Below are 23,996 nucleotides of genomic sequence, written 5' to 3'. Positions count from 1 at the left end.
ATGCTTGTGACATTACAGTATTTGTAAATGCATTGTACAATTTTTCATTATTTTCACAGTAAAGTAATGGGTTTTCTATGTATTATAACCATATTAAATTAGGTTTTCTACTGTTTCTTGGTTTGCAGGAATCCACTGCATTTGCTACTGTGATAAACTGTTTTTAATTTTACGGTGTTTTACTGTTGCTATTTACCAGTTGCTTGCCGTAGTTTTTACGGTCATTTTCTTACAGTGTAGGTTGGAACATGCGTGAAAAAAAGTTAGAAAAAAAGAAAAAAAAGTTCAACAAAAAATATCCTTCACCATTTAGCATAAAAGCAGCATGCAGGCTGATGTGCATACACTGTTTGTTGTGGAGATGACTTAGAATATGAAACCGGCACCTGCAGAGCCTCAAAGATGGCTTTCCGGTACATAGGCTGTTTGTTGTAGGTTGGCTGGTGGAAGGCAGATGAAAAAGAGCTCAGCTGCATCAGCTTCTCCACACAAACCTGGAAGCAGAGGCAAAGACGATGACGTGGTGTGAATGAGTCCAGAATAGATACCTCAAAAGTCCCATTAAACTCCCTTTAACAGTCTTTTCAAAGAGTACGGTAGAAGTACTTTGACGTCCAATGCGGAACCACTGAATGCCACTAAACATCAGGCCTTTTTGGCACTCACCACAGAAAATTTGCCATCTCCAAACCACATGACCCAGCGGGTCCCGTCTGCGGCTCGACTACGGCCACTCATCCACCAGGAAACAATCCTGCCGGGCCACCAGGAGTATCCTCGCAGCTTCCCAAACACCAGCATACCGATGCCAAAGCCCCTGCCATCCTGTAGTAGACATGCATGAAGAACATGGAAATATATTATTTTGTGCATTTTACCGGTATTCTCAGGCTTTTAAAAACTACAGTAAAGGCAGAAAATTACATTAAAATGTAACTTTTGATGTTGTCTGCTTTTTTTTTATGCCAACCCTTCAAAGACTTCAAAGTCTTCAAAGACACAGAAGTATTAAATTATGGCAAAGATGAAAATGTGGTGACAACTATAGACCACGGATATCTAAAGGCCTACTGAAACCCACTACTACCGACCACGCAGTCTGATAGTTTATATATCAATGATGAAATCTTAACATTTTAACACATGCCAATACGGCCGGGTTAACTTATAAAGTGACATTTTAAATTTGCCGCTAAACTTCCGGTTCGAAACGCCTCTGAGGATGACGTATGCGCGTGACGTAGACCGGGGAACACGGGTATGCCTTCCACATTGAAGCCAATACGAAAAAGCTCTGTTTTCATTTCATAATTCCACAGTATTCTGGACATCTGTGTTCGTGAATCTGTTGCAATCATGTTCATTGCATTATGGAGAAGGAAGCTGAGCAAGCAAAGAAGAAAGTTGTCGGTGCGAAATGGACGTATTTTTCGAACGTAGTCAGCAACAACAGTACACAGCCGGCGCTTCTTTGTTTACATTCCCGAAAGATGCAGTCAAGATGGAAGAACTCGGATAACAGAGACTCTAACCAGGAGGACTTTTGACTTCGATACACAGACGCCTGTAGAGAACTGGGACAACACAGACTCTTACCAGGATTACTTTGATTTGGATGACAAAGACGCAGACGTGCTACTGTGAGTATGCAGCTTTGGCTTCTAAACATTTGATCGCTTGACCGTATGTGCGCAACTTTTTTTTGCGTATGTACGTAACTTTTTTAAAATATATAAGCTTTATGAACCTTGGGTTAGGTGAACGGTCTTTTGGGCTGAGTGATTGTGTGTGTTGATCAGGTGTTTGAATTGTATTGGCGTGTTCTATGGAGCTAGGAGCTAGCATAGGAGCTAGGAGCTAGCATAACAAACACGCAGGTGTTTTTATGCAGGATTAATTTGTGGCATATTAAATATAAGCCTGGTTGTGTTGTGGCTAATAGAGTAAACATATGTCTTGTGTTTATTTACTGTTTTAGTCATTCCCAGCTGAATACCAGGTACCGTGAGTATGCAGCCTTGGCTGCTAAACATTTGATAGCTTGACCGTATGTGCGCATCACGTACGTAACTTTTTAAAAATATATAAGCTTTATGAACCTTGGGTTAGGTGAACGGTCTTTTGGGCTGAGTGATTGTGTGTGTTGATCAGGTGTTTGAATTGTATTGGCGTGTTCTATGGAGCTAGGAGCTAGCATAGGAGCTAGGAGCTAGCGTAACAAACACGCAGGTGTTTTTATGCAGGATTAATTTGTGGCATATTAAATATAAGCCTGGTTGTGTTGTGGCTAATAGAGTATATATATGTCTTGTGTTTATTTACTGTTGTAGTCATTCCCAGCTGAATATCAGGTACCGTGAGTATGCAGCCTTGGCTGCTAAACATTTGATAGCTTGACCATATGTGCGCGTCACGTACGTAACTTTTTAAAAATATATAAGCTTTATGAACCTTGGGTTAGGTGAACGGTCTTTTGGGCTGAGTGATTGTGTGTGTTGATCAGGTGTTTGAATTGTATTGGCGTGTTCTATGGAGCTAGGAGCTAGCAGAGGAGCTAGGAGCTAGCATAACAAACACGCAGGTGTTTTTATGCAGGATTAATTTGTGGCATATTAAATATAAGCCTGGTTGTGTTGTGGCTAATAGAGTATATATATGTCTTGTGTTTATTTACTGTTGTAGTCATTCCCAGCTGAATATCAGGTCACCCCCGGCTCTCACAGCATCTTCCCTATCTGAATAGCTTCAACTCCCCACTAGTCCTTCACTTGCACTTTACTCATCCACAAATCTTTCATCCTCGCTCAAATTAATGGGGAAATTGTCGCTTTCTCGGTCCGAATCTCTCTCACTTCATGCGGCCATCATTGTAAACAATAGGGAACTTTGCGTATATGTTCAACTGACTACGTCACGCTACTTCCGGTAGGGGCAAGCCCTTTTTTTATCAGATACCAAAAGTTGCAATCTTTATCGTCGTTGTTCTATACTAAATCCTTTCAGCAAAAATATGGCAATATCGCGAAATGATCAAGTATGACACATAGAATAGATCTGCTATCCCCGTTTAAATAAAAAAAATTCATTTCAGTAGGCCTTTAACTTAAGTGTCTTAGAGGCCACATTTCCAGAAAGCTAAGGACTAGGCAGCCCGTTTTCTCCTTTTGCTAATAGTCTTATTTTGTATATTCCTGAGTCAGTGTCCTCTACAGTGGACATTTGATTTTTGGTCTCTTATTATTTTAAAAAAAATAACATTGGCTACAGTGTAAAAATGTTACCATAGAATTTACAGTGGTTTTTACATTGTATAAATTGGAAAATGATACTGCTGTTATTTTTACCATACAATTCTGGCGCCTGAGATGCAATTTTTTCCCCGTAAAATTGACAGTTGATTTTACAGCGCATTACTATAAATGTAAATATATGTACCACTATCATTGTTACTTTGTTAAAATTAAAATTTTGGCAACCGTGCGGCTATTTGTTTGTTTTTGTTTAACTATAAAATCTTAGCTGCATTTACAGTGTAGATAACAGGGGCACTTTGCTGTATTTAAGGACCTACTGCAAAAAATGTAATTAAAGATCCTCTATATGACAGCGTTCTAGCGCTCCAGGAATCTTCTGCAAGTCTCTACCAAGTTTGGAACTGAATTCTGGGGCCAGTTGGCTAGCAATGCAATAGACCATCTCAGTCCTGGCTGCACAGTAAAATAAGACAACACCAACAACAATATAAAAATAACCACTAAGTCTGCTTTGTCTAGTGAAGAGACTCACCTCCCAGATACATGTAGTGACCTCGCTCAATACTTCTGTCATCAAAGTTAAAGGGGAACTTCACTTTTTTTGGAATTTTGCTTATCTTTCACAATCCTTACGGAGACAAGCACACATGTTTTTCTTTTTTCTTTTTAAATGCATTCGAACTTGTATTAAATGCTAGCAAACGTCAGCTAACAATGGAGCTAACGGGATTCTCCAATCCGCCTCTAAAAATGAAAAAATAAAATAAAATCATAAACACCTCCATCAACGTTTTATTTACACGCTGTAAGTACATATGTAATGTACTAACAGGCAAATTAATAATACCATGTAATATTTATGTATTTTGGTAATTTTAAGCATACAGCGGAGCAATAATTTTACAGACGCGTCACAATATTTGTGGTTTCCTTCAACAATAACAACACCACTAATTCAATTCAATTTAATAAAACATTTTTAGGATAGCCCATGGAGATGCAGCATCTCGTTTTCAAGGGGGTCCTAATCATGGCAGACTTCATGAGAGACAAAAACGACTACTTTAGGACAAATGATCAGAACTTTATGTTTTTAGCCTGAGTATACAGAGGATAAGCTTTAGAAGGTGAGTTTTAGAAACTAAGTGATAAGCAGATCCAGCAAGTAGCATGATCGCTAAGTGCTAAACAAGAAATACAAACTGCAAACATAAAACAATCACTTTTGCTAAAGATGCCGACTGATGTGATGTTTATATCTTCCTTACGCATGTTTAAAAAAAAAGGTGTGTCTTTCTTGCCTTCTCTGGGTCTAAGTTTAAAGTCAAAGTTGACCAACTTTTTGATTTATGGCCCCAAACTTCTACTATACAAATGAGAGGCATGATTTTTAATCTAGAATTAACCTTATACAAACTCAGATTGTAGGTCAGTATGTCAATATAGCTGCATAAACTAGTTAATAGGGGTGTGGGAAAAAAATCGATTAGAATTCAAATCGCCATTCTCACGTTGTACGATTCAGTATCGATTCTCATTTTTTGTTTTTTTTAAATTAATCAATCCAACAAAACAATACACAGCAATACCATAACAATGCAATCCAGTTCCAAAACCAAACCCGACCCAGCAACACTCAGAACAGCAATAAACAGAGCAATTGAGAGGACACACAAACACGACACAGAACAATCCAAAAGTAGTGAAACAAAAATGAATATTATCAACAACAGTATCAATATTAGTTACAATTTCAACATAGTAGTGATTAAAAATCCCTCATTGACATTATCATTAGACATTTATGAAAAAAAAAAGAAAGAAAAAAAGAGCAATAGTGTCACAGTGGCTTACACTTGCATTGCATCTCATAAGCTTGACAACACACTGTGTCCAATATTTTCACAAAGATAAAATAAGTCATATCTTTGGTTCTTTAATAGTTAAAACAAATTTACATTATTGCAATCAGTTGATAAAACATTGTCCTTTACAATTATAAAAGCTTTTTACAAAAATCTACTACTCTGCTTGCATGTCAGCAGACTGGGGTAGATCCTGCTGAAATCCTAAGTATTGAATGAATAGAGAATTGTTTTGAATCGGAAAAATATCGTTTTTGAATCGAGAATCGCGTTGAATCGAAAAAATTGATTTAAAATCGAATCGTGACCCCAAGAATCGATATTGAATCGAATCGTGGGACACTCAAAGATTCGCAGCCTTACTAGTTAACTCTCACGGCGCCGCTAAAAGTAGTTCCTCTGTGTTAGCACTTATGATAACAATATTGCTAATACTTGGCTACCATGCAAGTCACGAAATGTAAATGGAGTAGTATGCATGTGTCTGGGGTGCGAGATAAACCATAGTACCCAGATTAAACCCATGGCGGGAACATGCAAACTCCACACAGGGGGGGTCTGAGGCAAGATTCAAATTCAGATCTGCCTGGCTGTAAAGCAGAAGTGCTAACCACATGCGCCAGGTGCTAAAATAATATATATGAGACAAAATAGAAATAATAAGGTAAGCACCAGTGGTTTACCTGGTACTCTATCTCTCTGGGTGTTGCCTGGTCTCCTCTGGCAATCGGGTCCGGTGTTACGGCCACAATTGGCGAGGCGGGGTCTGTTTGTTGTTGGGATGGAGGCGGCTCCGGGCTGGCTGGCTCGTCTTCTTTTTGAAAGTCTGCTTCGGATAGATCGTCCATCATGCTCATCTCAGCCTCTCTGTAAGCCCGCCTCTCTGCCTGTGAAAGAGGAACAGTTGCTGGTGTAAACAGGTGGACAAATGGGGGCACTGTGTCCTGCTGTGTGCACAATTGCTCGGTTATATTGTTAAAAGGGTTAAAATGCCGTGAACCATATATGTCGCTGATGACATAAACGAAAAGCATATGCACTCGCTCTATTCACATTAGCCTGCAGCCAACAGGAGATGCTGTGGTTGGTATTAAATGCAGGCCTGTTAACATATCTAGATCAAGGCCGTGGTGCTCCTTGGCTGCCAGGACAATCCCTTAATTGAACCTGTGTGAAACAGGAAGTGAGCAGCAGAAAGAGTGCACGCTGGGGAGGCAGTTCACTGGGTTCAACCCAGGAAGGAAAGAAAAAACACAGAGAAAAAGAAAAATTAGAGCTAAAGAGAGCAAAACAGTGAAGCAGAAGGACTACAAAATATGTACAATCACATAATAACAACAGCAATACCAACTACATTTTGTTTTCATTCATGTAAAGAATGTGCAGGGGCTCTTTACCTTTTTGACCCCTGGGCCCAACTCTTCCACTACAAGGGGGCCTGGAGCCCACTCAAATATTAGCACATCTTACGCTTCATTTGTGTCATATTCATTAATTATATCTAACCTACTTAGAGTTTACAACCTAGTCAAATGGATATTACCTTAACTACAAACATTATTATTAATTTAACACATAAACCTTAAGTCAGGCTGATTGGGAAATAAGTACTAACGCAATATGCTGCATAAGAAGGACCAATGAATAAATGATGAAAACAATTACATATAATTAAGTGCTAAAATAAATAAACTAAATTATTTTTAACAATGTTTCTTAAATAAACTGTCAATAAAATGTATGTGCAAATGAAAATACAGCTTCACCACGTTAGTCATAATTGTTGCGCTTGTAAAAACTTCTCTATGACTTTAGTTCCAGACTTCTTCTGTTTGTTTGATATTGTCATTACTGCCACAAGTGGTGGAAACGTGTATTACAACTGAGTACATATGCAGCCCAGAAACAGATATTTTTTGGCAGCGCAACTTATTCTATATTACATTTGTATGACATATGAGCATAAGAAATGATTTAGTATTTTGACATTTTGCAGGGCTTTCTTTAATCATATTCAAAGTAAGCCTCACAATAGGACTGGAACAATTAATCAATTTAATGAGTCTTACTAATAAAAAATTTATAAAATCTAGACCTCAGTGAGTGCATGGAACTTTGAATACGCGGACATAGTTTCTGTAGAGTTGCTGCATTAGAGTGCACATGAGAGCGGGGGTGGGTGGCAGCAAACAGTGGAGAGAGTTTTCTCTAGGTTTCTTTTATTAAGTGTTAAACATGCAATGTTAATGTTGAGCATGTGTATAATTTACATGTATTGTATATAATTCCGGCTCCTTTCCCTAAAATACACTAAGAGGCCAAAAAGTGTGTTTTATCTAATTATTTGTTCTTTCTTTGTTTTCTTTTGAACATGAACAATAATTACCATCGAACATAATAAATATATAACAAAAGTAAACAACAACAACAACAACCAAGGAGCCAAAAGTGTTTGTCATGTGTTTGTTCAAAAAAAGATAAAGAGGAAGTCAAAACATATTTAGTCCCACTGCAACACTTCATAAAAAATATCAATAATTCAAGAATTGTATTATCCGATTAATGGAACAAACTAATCCATAGATTACCCGACGACTAAAATAAAAGCTGCAGCCTTACCTCACATCAGAAACTATATTATGATTGTGGGCTCCCCTTCTTGCTGAAAAACTGTTTTTGATTTTGATGTGTTTAATTACTAACTTTAAGAACTTAAAATATATTAATTTTGCCTTTAAACATATACAGAGTTAACTTATTTAGCTTGTTTTTCTTCATTTTTCCCGAGCTACAGTAAGTCTTTTGGCTCCTCCAAGGTTAAAGGTGCTGTTTATTGTCTATTCTTAACATGTACAAGACATATAAGAACTGAAATTACCCAGTGCCATGACTTACACTGTGAAAACCCCTGACATACTGTATCTAATGTGTAATTTTACAGCACAGCTGACTATAAACACTCTAATTAGTTAAATGTGTGTTGTATTTGATGTGAACAGCCATTTCTGCCATTATCAATGCTTTGAATTTTGGAAGAGCCAAACGGAGATCATATACGGTACTGCTGTTAATATAAACACGCTATTATGTGGTACACAAAAGAGAACATATCAGGTTGTACACCAAATTATAATGCTATCTAACTAACCTCAGTGAGACAAATTCACACAAAAATCAAAGAAGACGTGTTGAAATGATAAAAAGATGAGTACTACATAATAATAATAATAAGCACACACATATATAGATGAGCATATTGAAAAGGATCTCTAGCCGCTGCAACAATCTAGCCATTGAGAATCCCAAAGACGTGTCCTCAGCATTAATAAAAAACTAAGTTTTATTGGATCTGAATGATTAACGTTGCCTATTGTCCAATACTGCAGCTCGCCTAAAAAGGACACCTAAAGCAATGAATGCGTGAAACAAGCTGAGGCAACAGTAAAGTGATGGCATAAATTTCACATTGAAAGAGACAGTAAAAGTCAGAGTGCATAGGACTTTTTTTTATTACTATTTCCCCTTAGTTTGACCCCAGAACAGACGGTCACTCTTCTTGGCTTCTGTTGACCTCCGACCTTGTAAACTTCTAATCGGCCTGTTACATGGATCATAGCAGGACCGTACCACAGTCACACAAACACACAGAAATCTCCAGGCTTGGGTTTCTAAAATATCTGGATGCTAAAGTGAATGTCATTATTACTACAACAAGACTAATCGTATGGACTGGAAATACAGAACACATTACCAATGGCACTACTATATTATCTATGGTCTGGAATGGAAGTATACAATATTATACGTACTTAACGAGCAATTTCCACTTGTTGGCTTAGTACACAGTTTAAGGTAACGGTTATAAACAGCTTTTTGATTGATTGATTGATTGATTGAGACTTTTATTAGTATGTTGCACAGTGAAGTACATATTCCGTACAATTGACCACTAAATGGTAACACCCGAATAAGTTTTTCAACTTGTTTAAGTCGGGGTCCGCTTAAATTGATTCATGATACAGATATATACTATCAGATATATACTATCATCATAATACAGTCATCACACAAGATAAGCACATTTAATTATTTACATTATTTACAATCCGGGGTGTGGAGGGGGCGGGCGGTTATGTTTGGTTGTTATCATCAGTCATCAACAATTGAGAACAGAGAATTAGAAATTGGAACAGTGTAGGTCTGACTTGGTAGGATATGTACAGCAAGTAGTGGACAAGGAAAGAGAGAGAGAGAGAGAGAGAGAGAGAGAGAGAGAGAGAGAGAGAGAGAGAGAGAGAGAGAGAGAGAGAGAGAGATCAGAAGGCATAAGAAAAAGTATCTACATTTGATTGTTTACATTTGATTATTAACAATCCGGGGAGGGTGTTAGTTTAGGGTTGTAGCTGCCTGGAGGTGTACTTTTATTGCGGTTTTGAAGGAGGATAGAGATGCCCTTTCTTTTATACCTGTTGGGAGCGCATTCCACATTGATGTGGCATAGAAAGAGAATGAGTTAAGACCTTTGTTAGATCGGAATCTGGGTTTAACGTGGTTAGTGGAGCTCCCCCTGGTGTTGTGGTTATGGCGGTCATTAAGGAAGTAGTTTGACATGTACTTCGGTATCAGGGAGGTGTAGCGGATAGTAGCTTAGTGTCAGTAGTACAAATGTAGTGCTTTGCAGTCTCAATACACTGTAGTTAAAGAGAAAAAAACTTGACTTCCTATTGGTTGTTCAAGATGTTTCTTTCATCTGCAGTTTCATCTACATGTTTTCTTCTATTCAAATTTTGTGGATTACCACAATCTGGAAAAATATACACAGATAATACTTGTCAAATTGTAGTACTAGTACCAATTAAAGGTCATAAACAGCCTTATTCTTAGGGCGCACTCAAACTGGGCTATTGAAACTGCTTCCGAATTGATTCCCGCCGCAATCACACTGATCTGCACACATGGACAACATGATTTATTATACAACCTTATCACTTCTACTTTGCTGACTTTGTGGATGAGTTTAGGTCAGACCTGGGCATTCTGCGGCCCGCGGGCCGCATCCGGCCCTTTGTGCGTCCCTGTCCGGCCCGCGTGAGGCCAATTATAAATTACAAAATACATTTTAAAAAGTATCTATGTCGAGTGTGCAATACAACGGTGCTGCTTTTGTTTTGAAAATCATTATTTGTATTTTTTCCGTATGGACGTATGCGTGTGCGTGATTGTGAGTGAATGTGAACAGCTGCAATCATTAATTACAAAATAAAGTTGAAAAAACATCTATGTCGTGCGCGCAATACAACTGTGCTGCTTTTATTTTGAAAAGTATTATTTATGGGCGTGTGTCCGTGTGTAACCTGTGAGTGAAGGTGCACACGCAGCGACAAGTGATGCACGGTTTACACCCGAGACGCTAAAAAGAGAAAAGTTGATGAAGAATGGCGTGTTTCCAACAAGACATGGACTGCAAAGCAACGTTCCCTCAAAGGTGCGTGCCTGCGCAATTGCGCACTGCTCAAGCGTCTGCTGCGCGCAGCAAATATATGCCGCGCACCAAATCAAATCCCATCTGAATTCTAAACAAAATAAACATAATTATTCTATGTAATTTTGCAATGCAACTTTGAGTGACAGTGACAACAAGCGGCCCTAACGGTGTTCGTCAACACCGTTCAATTGAACACCGTTCCATTATTGTAACGTCTATCGAGATGCTTCGAGGACAGGAATTATATCGATCACTTTATTGAGCAAAACTGTTTATATTCGGACATAACCACACCAAAAACATGAGTAAAACAATTCTATCTCGAAAAACTAGTCATTTTCTGCCGTACAAACCAGGCCAAAACCAACTTGTCATCTGTCACCAACACGCATAGCACTAAACCACTGCTGCGTTTATGGGCACACAAAAAGTCGGACAACTCAAACACCACACAAAGTTACACTATGACTCCTCAGTCATACGTGTGCTTATTTTACTGTAATTTATTATTAATGTTAATTTATTTATATTAGTCATGGAATGCTGTTACACACACTATGTTGAAGTATTACTATTATTATTAATTATTATTATTATTATTATTATTTATCTTACGGTATACATCAAAAATAATATTGAGCAAAATTTAATTGAAATATTGTCGATGTGGCCCTCCAGCAGTGCTCGGGTTGCTCATGCGGCCCCCGGTAAAAATTAATTGCCCACCTCTGGTTTAGGTCATTCCGCACCATTAATAACTGGCAGAAGGCGTACTCACATTAATTGTATGGCACGTTCTGTATGTAGCGCACAAGTCTCTGTGCATTAGCAATTTCACAGTCTTTCTATAAAATGCCATTATGCAAATTAGTTGATATAAATAGAAATTGGCAGGAGGAACATCTGCAATTATTATATGACACATATGTTGCATACGTGCATGAGTAAACATAATTTCTGTTTTGACTTTATGGATTATTTTTAGCCTTTTCAGGAATTTACATGATGCAAAGTGGTGGTTATAATTAAAATTGGCAGGAGGACTGATTGACTATATGACACATAGGTACCATAGGTGCATGAGTAAACATACCGAGGGTTTTCACAGTATTGATTATTTTCAGTCTTTCTATTAATCGGCATTATGCAAACTATTTGATATAAATAGAAATTGGCAGGAGGAGCAATTGCATTAATTATATGACACATAGTTTTCATAGGTGCGTGGGCAAACATACTGTGGGTTTTGACTTTATGGATTATTCTAATTATTTTTATCATTTGACATTATGCAGAGGAATGTCTATCAACATAATGCAAATATCAACATTATGCAAAGTGGTTGACATAATTAGAAAATTTAAATAAATTGGCAGGAGGAGCGATTGCAATAATTATATGACACATAGGTTGTATTGGTGCATGAGAAAACATACTTTGGATATTGACTAGAGCTTATTTTAGTTGTTTGTATTAATTTATATGAAGCATAATGGTGGTTATAATTGAAATTGGTATAAGGAGCGATTGCATTACTTATACAACACTTAGGTAGCTTAGGTGCATGAGTGAACATACCGTGGGTTTTGCCTGTATGGATTATTTTTAGTTAATCTATTCATTGACATCATGCAAAGTGGTTGATATACCGTACATAGAAAATTGCAGGGGGAGCGATTGCATTACCTACATGACTCAATGATGTTGTGTGTACCCAAACAATCCAGACCGTGCTGCTTGACCTAATGTCTCTTCTTGAGCTGTTTAAGAAAACAATACTGCACTTTGTATGCTTTTCTAAGATAAGCTTATAAGGCAGGGGTGTCCAAAGTGCGGCCCAGGGCCCAATTTCGGCCCGCGGCTCATTTTTTTATGTAATAAATTCATTATTATTGAGATGTTGTCAAACGATACATTTTTTTAATCAGATTAATCACACTGGATTAATCATGATTAAAAAACAAGTATTACTAATAGTATACATTTGCTTGCATGATTTTAATTAACTGAAAAATGTCAATGAAATTAAAAAAGACGCCAATACTTGGTCATAATAATCATTGTATAATTGTATTGTTATAAAAGATAGAAAGTAAAGGAGCAAAATAAAATGTGTGATTATATACATTATGCAATAATATTTTTTGTGATTAATCGCATGAGTTAACTCATTATTTTTGACAGCCCTCGATTAAATTAGATTAGATTACACTAACTTTCTTTGTCACCTATAACACAAAGAAAATTAGTTCATATTTTTCTTTGTTCACCTAGTTTAGCATATATTGACATACACTGGTTTGCTTTTAGCATTTTTAACGTACAAAATGCTTCAAAGTGGCGAGCGCATCCTTCAATTTTACTGTTCAAGTTTGGACACCCCTGGTTTAAGGAGTGTATTGTCTAAAGGAACGTAGGCATCTTTACACAAACACCTATCCGCTACACTGCAACATCTGCACTTTCTACACATTCAAGTGTAAGAATAACGCTACTGTTGACTATTTTCAAGTGAGCCCTAAACAAAGGCGATGAGACGGTCGCCTTGAGTTACGACTTTGAACTTAAGCGAACCCCATGACCAGGCCAGTGTGTTGACTCTTGGTGACAGCCCCTTGATCTGTGACCCCCGCACCCCCCGTGACCGAAGCCAATGAACGTTTGGGGAAACCACGCCCCCTTTACTGCCGTAACTGACCCTGACCTCCATATGAACTTAGACACACACACACACACACACACACACACACACACAATCAAGAGCAGTTAAGACCCTCTCTCACATTGTCAACACATTAGTGCTCTTCCATTCATTATGAGCTTTAAATGCACACAGCCACAATACCTAAATGCAACATAGATATGAATAAAAACATAACTTAAGTAGTTGAAGTTTTTCTCCAACTCTACAAAATAATTAAAAACCACAACAAGGTGCGAATTTAATGAAAGTGGTAACATACAACTCCAACAGTCAGTGAGTGACAGGTTTACACAACATTAGCCCAAAACACATTCAAATACAAATCCAAATGAAACAACAGTGACCACAGCCTTGACAGTTTTAGGGTGGAATATAGCCAAACTAAGCTCAGACAAATTAATGCAATCATAAAAAGACTGTTGCCACGCTCTCCAGACAATTATGAAGTTGACCTTAACATCAGAAATGTCTAATACAAGTATAGTAAATCAACTGATTCTGCTGAAACAAGGAAGTTCTGATGAAAAAAAAATTTCAATATGCAAATGCATAAAAAACTCACAGATAGGACAAGGCATTGTTCCTCCCTGGCTCTCTTTCTGTCTGTCATTTTCTTACTGAGTCTCTTTTCCTCCAGTCGTTTCCTCCCTGCTTGTCTCCTTCTACTCACACATTCAAACATTCTTAAAGCTCTGCTGATTGGCCAGCCGCGAAAGAAGCCGGTGATTTACGAGCTTCCTTACCTAACACACTCTTCAGTGAACTCCCCCGACACGGTTAGTGACGGCGATGTACGTCAGGCTGGGAAATAAGTTGGGGGATGACGACATGGGTACAGCTTCATGTGTACATTTGAAGCCTCCGTGACAATTAGTCATTTTCCTGAAAAAAATTATCACGGGACAACTGAATGAAGGAGCGGCAGAAGGAACATGGACTGGACTTTCACAATATTATGTCAGACCCACTCGACATCCATTGCTTTCGGTGTCCCCTAGAGGGGGGGGGGTGGGGGGGGGGGGGGGGTTACCCACATATGCGGTCCTCTCCAAGGTTTCCCATAGTCATTCACATCGACGTCCCACTGGGGTGAGTTTTTCCTTGCCCTTATGTGGGCTCTGTACCGAGGATGTCGTTGTGGCTTGTGCAGCCCTTTGAGACACTTGTGATTTAGGACTATATAAATAAACATTGATTGATTGATAATTCTTTTAAAAATGGGATCATTTTGTCATCAATCTAAAATATGCGCTTTATCCATTCGTTGACTAGGGACCACATGTACTTTTTAAGTGAGGAGACATGTTTGAGATACCCAAATAAACACAAGAGATACGTAGAAAATACACACAAATATTATACAGAAATAATGATCATTGACTACGAAGTGGTGGATAGAGAAGAGATGACTAAAACGACTAAAATATGGTACTGTTATAACTAGAGATGTCCGATAATATCGGGCTGCCGATATTATCGGCCGATAAATGCTTTAAAATGTAATATCGGAAATTATCGGTATCGGTTTCAAAAAGTAAAATGTATGACTTTTTAAAACGCCGCTGTACGGCGTGGTACACGGACGTAGGGAGAAGTACAGAGCGACAATACACCTTAAAGCAGGGGTGTCCAAAATTTTTCCACTGAAATTTTAGCATACGGGGGCCATTTTGATATTTTTCATTTTCAAACCTTAACAAAATATATGGATTTTTTGTTTAACATTTAGGGCCCTCCATTGCTTTCGGTGTCCCCTAGAGGGGGGTGGGGTTACCCACATATGCGGTCCTCTCCAAGGTTTCCCATAGTCATTCACATCGACGTCCCACTGGGGTGAGTTTTTCCTTGCCCTTATGTGGGCTCTGTACCGAGGATGTCGTTGTGGCTTGTGCAGCCCTTTGAGACACTTGTGATTTAGGACTGTATAAATAAACATTGATTGATTGATAATTCTTTTAAAAATGGGATCATTTTGTCATCAATCTAAAATATGCGCTTTATCCATTCGTTGACTAGGGACCACATGTACTTTTTAAGTGAGGAGACATGTTTGAGATACCCAAATAAACACAAGAGATACGTAGAAAATACACACAAATATTATACAGAAATAATGATCATTGACTACGAAGTGGTGGATAGAGAAGAGATGACTAAAACGACTAAAATATGGTACTGTTATAACTAGAGATGTCCGATAATATCGGGCTGCCGATATTATCGGCCGATAAATGCTTTAACATGTAATATCGGAAATTATCTGTATCAGTTTCAAAAAGTAAAATGTATGACTTTTTAAAACGCCGCTGTACGGAGTGGTACACGGACGTAGGGAGAAGTACAGAGCGACAATACACCTTAAAGCAGGGGTGTCCAAAATTTTTCCACTGAAATTTTAGCATGCGGGGGCCATTTTGATATTTTTCATTTTCAAACCTTAACAAAATATATGGATTTTTTGTTTAACATTTAGGGCCCCCGGGGACCATAAAGGGTCTCAGTCATTAAAATGTAAAAAATAAGTCATTATTATTTTTTATTTAACGCTCACAGTAAATCTCTATATCAACTTCAGGTTGATATAAAGTAAAAAAAAAATTAAAAAAAGGTTTTATGCCTTTTCTGTCAAAGACAACTTTGTTTTTTATAGTAAAACTGAAATATGCAGTATTTAGTAATTAGAGCCCTAAAAGATCAATAATGCAGGACACCATTTATTTTCATTCTTTAATATTTTTGAGTAATCACAGTGAAATGTTAAATAAAATCCTACTAAATATATTTGGGATCCAAAAGGTCCCCCACTCATAAAGTGATACATTTTTATTAGGTTTTTTTTACTTTTAACACTTAAATTACGAGATTAACTTCAGATATATCTGTCGATTTTACATTTGAACTATTATTTTGTTTGTATTATGCTCTTTTGTCAAATAAAACTTAGATTTTTTTTATGGCAACCACACAATATATGCAATATTTTTCCACATAAAACATTTTAAAGTGATATTTTTTAAGTAATAATTCATTATAACATAGATTTTTAGTCTTTTTATTTTTTAGCATTGGCAAAAAAAATAAAAATAAACAAAGACAAAAGAAAAAAAACAGCCTGCATGGCAGCTTTGTGTCAACATTGCAACTTTTTCTTGTCAGATTTCAACTCCTTCCACTTTTTTTTTATGTTTTTTAAAATTTTTGCAATATTATCAATTTTGCAATTTTTGCAGAATGTGTGGCGGGCCGGTAAACAATTAGCTGCGGGCCGCAAATGGCCCCCGGGCCGCACTTTGGACATCCCTGCCTTAAAGGCACTGCCTTAAAGGCACTGCCTTTGCGTGCCGGCCCAATCACAAAATATCTACGGTTTTCACACACACACAAGTGAATACAAGTCATACTTGGTCAACAGCCATACAGGTCACACTGAAGGTGACTGACGGTATAAACAACTTTAACACTGTTACAAATATGCGCCACACTGTGAACCCACACCAAACAAGAATGACAAACACATTTCGGGAGAACATCCGCACCGTAACACAACATAAACACAACAGAACAAATACCCAGAACCCCTTGCAGCACTAGCTCTTCCGGGACGCTACAATATACACCCCCCCGCTACCCCCTATACCCCCCCCCCCCCACATCAACCCCGCCCACCTCAACCTCCTCATGCTCTCTCAAGGAGAGCATGTCCCAAATTCCAAGCCGCTGTTTTGAGGCATGTTAAAAAAAATAATGCACTTTGTGATTTCAATAATAAATATGGCAGTGCCATGTTGGCATTTTTTTCCATAACTTGAGTTGATTTATTTTGGAAAACCTTGTAACATTGTTTAATGCATCCAGGGGGCATCACAACAAAATTAGACATAATAATGTGTTAATTCCACGACTGTATATATCGGTAGATATCGGAATCTGTAATTAAGAGTTGGACAATATCGGAATTACGGATACCGGCAAAAAAGCCATTATCGGACATCTCTAGTTATAACCAAACTTAAGACGGCCACACACTGATTTGAGTGATAGTCTCAGGAAGACCACCTATTATTATGCATGGCTACATCTCTAGACCCTAAATATGAGATAACCGGTCTTGTTCAAACTGTTTTAGGAAAAAAGTTTAAAAAAAATACTGCATTGTATTATTAGTGTTAGTAAAGTACGATACTACCTACAAGTTGCAGAATGTGATGTCTTTTGTACCAAGCACCGTGACATATCTGAAGTCATATAATTTGGAACTTGCTCCAATCTTAGCGATAACAAAAGAAAATATTTGCTTCTTGTTGTTGCAAAACTTACTCTGCAAAAACAACTAGCATCAACAGTGTGATTTGTAAGAGGGCTCACATGCACTCTGAAGCGCAACCATACTCACTTGGTATCAAAGTAGAGCTCATTGCATTTATACAGTAGTTTTGTCTCGCCATATCGCACTTCCAATGTTGCGGCTTCAACACATCACTGATTTTTTTGAGGATATTTTATTCTACAGTTTTTGGGGCCTAAATGTAGCATTTTCAAGCATAAAAATGGCAAAATAAACGAATAATATCAATACTACAGTAGTATTGGCCATTAGAGGAGACCAAACCAATCTGAGCGCACTGTTCAGTATTGTGGCAACTGATTGGCTCAGCCTCAGACAGCATTACTATATTGGATTAAAATAGTGTAAACTAGACGAGAGCCTGGTATTTCAGACGTCAATAAGGTCAGAAACAGGTTTTTTATTCTCTAGCTCAGAGGTCTTCAACTGGGGTCTGCGACCCTGAGGGGATTTGCAGATGTACTACAGGGGAGCCTTGAAATTTTTGGTAAATTTTTATAATAAGGTTTATTTTTATATTTCCCCCGCAATTTTTCCACTTTGTCTTCTAATAGAAATGAATATTCAGCCAATGCACTGTCATGTAGATGGATGTGAATAAACAATATAACATAAATAGGTAATTATATCATTATATTCATGTTTGCCTTTAAGATAGCTAGCGATTAGCGCCATAGTTGCCAGATAGCAATTAGAGCTGTAGTTGTCAGCGAGCATTGGCGCGCTAGTTGTCAGTTAGCGATTGGTGTGTTAGTTGCCAGCTAGCGATTAACGCGCTAGTTGTCAGCTAGCAATTAGCGCTCTAGTTGCCAGCTATAGATCAGCACACTAGTTGTCAGCTAGCGATTATCACTCTAGTTTCCAGCTTGCGATTAGCGCTATAGTAGCTAGCTAAAGATTAGCGCGCTAGTTGTCAGCTAGCAATTAACACCCTGGCTGTCGGTGAGTGATTGGCTACTCGTTGTCAGCTAGCAATTGCCGCGTTAGTTGCCAGCTTAGCGATTAGCACGCTAGAGTTCAGGTAACAATTAGCGCTGTAGTTGCCAACTGGCAATTAGAACGCTAGTTGCCAGCTAGATATTAGCGGCACAATAGTGTTAATATTTCAATAAGGTTAGTATGGCACAATAACAAAGTATTTGTAGAACCAGTTTAATGTTAATTACAATCATAATTTCACACAAGGTATATAAGTAGGGGGTCCCCGCTACTTCTTTCCGTCAGTTTGGGGGTCCATGGCCTGGAAAATGTTGAAGAACCCTGGTCTAGCTATAAAAATATTTGTTTTATAATTAATGATTCCAACTTTGCGCAATAAAACAATTACCAGCTATAAACAATTATAAAGTCCCTGTGGTTATATTTACTTTCATAAGAAGTAATTTTAAAAAATAAAGATTTTGAAGGTCATAGAAAAAACAAATCATGCTTTTTTGAGTAAGCGTAAAACGTTTTCATTAGAGTTGATAAGGATGATCATAAAAAGATTATAAAAAAGCTTATATAAAGAATGATGGGGTATCAAAACTCCCTCAAGTGATTAAATCACAACAGTTAAAGTCAGTTACATTCAGATATGCAATCTTCCCCGAACAGTATTTAGATTTTGGGCTCATACTATTTTTCTCCCTTGAAAACTCATGTTTCTCATTGTTACTATAACAATCTACAAGGCTAATGTAGGTTGCTTCTCTTTCTTCCCCTCCATTTTTCTGCATTCTTTCGTATCTCAAGTTATCATTACGTATATGTATTGTTGCATTTGAACAACTGTATTGTTGATAATAAAGGTAAAGTATTGGTATTGTTCATTATCAATAGCGCTATTTCTATTGGTATTTGTATTGCTCCATTTTTAGTGTAATAATGCTCATTGTCATTTCTGTATTATTTTTTATTTTTGCTAACTGCTTATTTGCTATTACTTTTCTATCATATTTGTACATGTCGTATTTGCTGATGTTGCTCTATTGTTGTTGTTGTTGTTGTGTTTGCTGTTGTTGTTTTTGTCTCTCTGTCTAATCCCCCTCTTGTCCCCACAATTCCCCCCTCTGTCTTCCTTTTTTTCTCTTTCTATCCCCTCATGCTCCGGCCCGGCTGCACCAAATGATAATATAAATACATTTAATAAAGTCAAATACAAATAAGGCAACAAGAGAAGTATCCTACACTTCTCTTTTGTAAAGTAAATCTGAACAGCCGATATGGGCATCTACATCAACTATATGATTTGCCTGAGAAGCTGGACAGGACAAAAAGAAAAAGAAAAAGAAAACTCATGTTTCTTTGTGCACATAGTCACACACAAAATCATAGAGAAACATGAAAGTAGTTAACCTTTAACCCTTTTAGGTAGCCGTTCGAGGCCAGGCTCTTATGCATCGCTTGAGCAGGACACTAGTGCTACATTACCACAACATGTGAATATCATGTTGCTTCTAATGACACAATCGATAACCAAGTTTTTCATGACAATGTTGCATTTATTTGCTTGACCGTATTTTTTCCCATTGAGTTTGTTTTTTGGTATACTCTGTAACACACATATCACACAATCATAATTTCTGTGCCTTGATAGCAAAGTTAACAAATATGGTGTAGTTGATAAATCAGGAAGTGAGCAGACACACTTGCAGGAAGCACAAGTCCATCCTTGTTCTCGTCGTGATAGTGTTCATAACAGACCCAATATGTCCTTTCGTTTGCCACACACATGCATTACAGTATATTAGTCATCCCAGTGTTTATAAATCAAAGTTTATGAAGTCGTAATTACAGTGCAAGGCTACAACAAGCATGAGACTGCACATGGTGAACCTCTCAGCTTATCTATCAGCCTGTGATTATCTCACATCCTAATTTTGTTTCTCTCTTGCTTACCACAAAGTAGCACAATATTTTCTTCAGTCATACAATATGTACAATATTTACATAAAGGGTATGGGGCGCGTTATTATTGTGGTAATAAACATGGACAGAACATGCCTAGCGCTCAGACATTTGCCAAAAGTTCCCTGGGTGACTAAAGTTTGCTTAAACAAACTGGAAACATGATAAACCCTCATTCATAGCACACACAAACCCCCTAATCAGAACAAATGCTGTTCATTTTCCACTAACCAACTGTATAGAAAGGAAGTACACTTCCTTCCTGTGTAAAACAATAAATCAAGAGTAGCACAGGGTTAACTTAAAACCCTTCAAATGCATTGATAAAAAACAACACATGAGTAGTAGCAGTAGTTACATGTGAATTTGTGATGTGGAGTCACACATACTGAAAATAAAAATAGATAATTGGTGGACACTTTGGTGGGGTTTGCTTAGTGTTGGTATTGTGGCAGGAAAAATATATATCGTATGTTTCAGACTATAAGGCACACTCAAAATCTTTTCATTTTCTCAAAAATCGACAGTGCGCCTAATGTAAATTATTTCTGGTTGTGCTCACTGAACTCGGACCAATTTTATGTGGTACATGGTGTAATGATAAGTGTGACAAGTAGATGGCAGTCACACATAACAAATATGTGTGGGCTGCAGGTTGGCGCCTGTTTAATAAATGACGCTAACAAGTACCGGTAAGCAAGCAACACCAAAACTTTGATGTTTCATTGAGAATGTAGAACATTACGCATTGCTCTCAAAAATACGTCAAAATGTTTTAGTACGACTTTGGTAAGCTATGAAGCTGCACTAATTGATGAATTGTCGGAGCATTACGTAGTCAGACGTACTGTGCTTTAACTTACGGGTATTATGGTGTGCGTATAAGGACACTAAAATGGCCCATATTAGGAGACATATTACCTGATATTTTGTTTTGACCTAATATGCAAAACCAACTTGTCTTACCTATTGGTCCCTGGCAAAGTGTATTTGGGATCTGTATAAGTCCCTAAAACTTAGTAGTAACCATTGTAGTCTACGCCAGACCTACGCAAATTAAGGCACGGAGGCTGCATGCGGGCCGTTAAGCTTTGCAATTTCGCCCGCCGAACATTCCAAAATATTTTTTTTAGATCTTTAAGATCAAAACTTTAGCTGCCATTACGATGTGCAGTGATGTTTTTTAAATTACCGTAAGTTTTGAACTATACAAAGTATTTCAATGGTTGGAATCTGCGCTTTTGCATGATACACTAGTTACTATGGTAATCTAAGTCACAGCAGCTCAGAGGTTAGGCACCAAGCAGTGTGGGTGGGGAGCGTTTCCAGAGCGGCCAGCCTGAAATGCGGCTGTCAGGGACAGATGCGGAAGGAGATTTTTACAACAAAGTTCTAAAGCTTAGTGATACATCAGATATATCAGATTGTAGGTGGGGTTTTCTTTACCCTTTGCGTTCATATTTGCTGTGTTTGTTGCATATTTGTTGCGTTTCGCTTGATTGTAAGATATGTTGATTGATAGGGGGTGTGATGTTCATATGTTGTCAATATACAGTGTTTTATTATTCATAGTTAATATTGTAAATCCCACATTCTTTATTTTCATGTACATTCAGGGTGTCTCATTCAGTAAAAAAACGTAAAATTCCATTCCGTTTTTTTAAGGCATTCTGTCATAACGTTTTTAGCATTCAGTAAGGCATTATTGTGAGGTTTTGTATTAGTGTTCCTAAAAATAGATATACCGGCCCCCAGACACATTTTTTGGTCTAAATTGGCGAGTCAAAATATTTTCCCAGGCCTGGTCTACGCCATAGTCAATGAGCTCCTTCTTTTTCTCTGTCCCCTTGTTGTGGAGCAATTATCCTCCCCCGCTGCCATTTCTAATACAAAGTGTATAGTTAGAACCTAATACATCAGCAGATTTGCTATTAAAGCGCCAAAAACTACTGATACAACAAATAAGACCGCCCAAAAAATGGCGCATTGTGAAGAGACGGTCAAGAAAGCAGCTTGAAAACAGTCTGTAAAACTTTATCAATGCAAAATGCAAAATAACCACCATTACATGTTATGTAGACCACAAGGAAGTGTATTAAATGTAGAAAATCAATCATAATATGACCCCTTTATTGGGCTTTATAATCTGGTGCGCCTTGTGTATGAAAATAGACCCGAATGGACCCTTGCGCCTAATGGTCCGAAAAAGAAAGTACATAAAGTGAGAATATAATTACAAAAAAATATTCTGCTATATTTACCAGCTTAGTTTTACAAAAAAATTCTAAAATACAGTTTTTAGCGTTGTCTCACACACAGACAGGGAGAAAGCATTGCAAAGAGACAGCATTTTCAATACATTTTCCATCCCTTGGTACTTCCGCCGACTTGTTTGGCAGGCACCAGGGTTCAGATAATCGCATTCATAACTGACCTAACGATCCAAACGAGCAGAGCAATCGCATTAAACTTGGTTTTAGCTAAAACAAACATGACAAGTGTGATTGCACTTCTTAGCGCTTGTCGCAAAGGGATGGGTATTGTGTACATTTTTACTGATACTAGTACCAATAAGGTACTTCTGAAACGGTGTCAGAACGGATACTAAAACATAGAAACAATACAAATTTTGTTTAAAAACAATGCATTTTTATTATTATGGATTGTGTGAGATGCAGGTTAAACTGAATTGTAATTGAAATACTTCAATAATGTAAATAAAATGCTAAAATGCTGACAAAATGGAATACAATCCATCAATGTGGAGTGAATGAATGAGTTCTCAGTTCTCACTGTAAAGCGCTTTGAGTGTCGAGAAAAGCGCTAAATAAATCTAATCCAATAGTACTAATATTATTATTACAATCCACAACATTGTGTCATAATTATCACACCAAAACCAAAATAATTACAGAACACAGCAAATGTTCAAGACAACATTCTCGTGTAAGCTATTTTACTGAGACCCTTATTTTGTCGGTGCGCAGCAGAGGTCGGAATCTTACAAGGCCCCCAGTCTCACTTGTGTCAAAATTAAGAAGTTCAAAATGTTGAGGTTTTTGAATGCAACTCGCTCGTCTTAACCATGATTGGTGCATAATGAGGACATTTTGTGTTGTTGTTGAAATATGCTTTATTATCATCTTAAATTTAACTTTTTTAAACATTAACAGGAAGTTGTCATTGCCCCCAGGATCTCATGGGTCTTTTTTGAGAAGCTTGAAATTGCACAAGTTATTACCAAAAATTGTAATGGAAAGTGCAGCAAGAGTTTGTTGCAATAAAATTGCGAGACATAGTGAAAGTTGCAATACATTGTTGTGATTGTCTTCTGTAATTATATTACGAAAAGTGGCTTATGAAAGACTGAGAAAAGCATCTGACCAATGTGGCAAACCGAACTGCAAAATAGGCTTTATTCAGCCATAACAAAGTACACTACACATGTATTACT

The 23,996-nt window shown here is 37.6% G+C and overlaps 1 protein-coding gene across 5 annotated transcripts in view; it reads right to left on the bottom strand.

Moving 5' to 3' along the window:
- Positions 1 to 23,996, bottom strand: part of LOC133640991 (DNA (cytosine-5)-methyltransferase 3A-like) — an 85,624-nt gene that overhangs the window by 18,764 nt on the left and 42,864 nt on the right. For all 5 annotated transcript variants that reach the window (XM_062034758.1, XM_062034759.1, XM_062034760.1 and 2 more), the window contains 3 exons: positions 5,803 to 6,006; positions 667 to 825; positions 387 to 494 (listed from right to left, as the gene is read on the bottom strand). In XM_062034758.1, the coding sequence (XP_061890742.1) occupies positions 387 to 494; positions 667 to 825; positions 5,803 to 6,006 (471 nt within the window). The remainder of the gene's footprint in view (positions 1 to 386; positions 495 to 666; positions 826 to 5,802; positions 6,007 to 23,996) is intronic.

This window comes from Entelurus aequoreus, linkage group LG23 (assembly GCF_033978785.1).
Source record: "Entelurus aequoreus isolate RoL-2023_Sb linkage group LG23, RoL_Eaeq_v1.1, whole genome shotgun sequence".
Taxonomy (NCBI): domain Eukaryota; kingdom Metazoa; phylum Chordata; class Actinopteri; order Syngnathiformes; family Syngnathidae; genus Entelurus; species Entelurus aequoreus.
The sequence above is the reverse complement of the archived record's forward strand: the minus strand, read 5'-3'. Positions and strand labels throughout refer to the sequence as shown.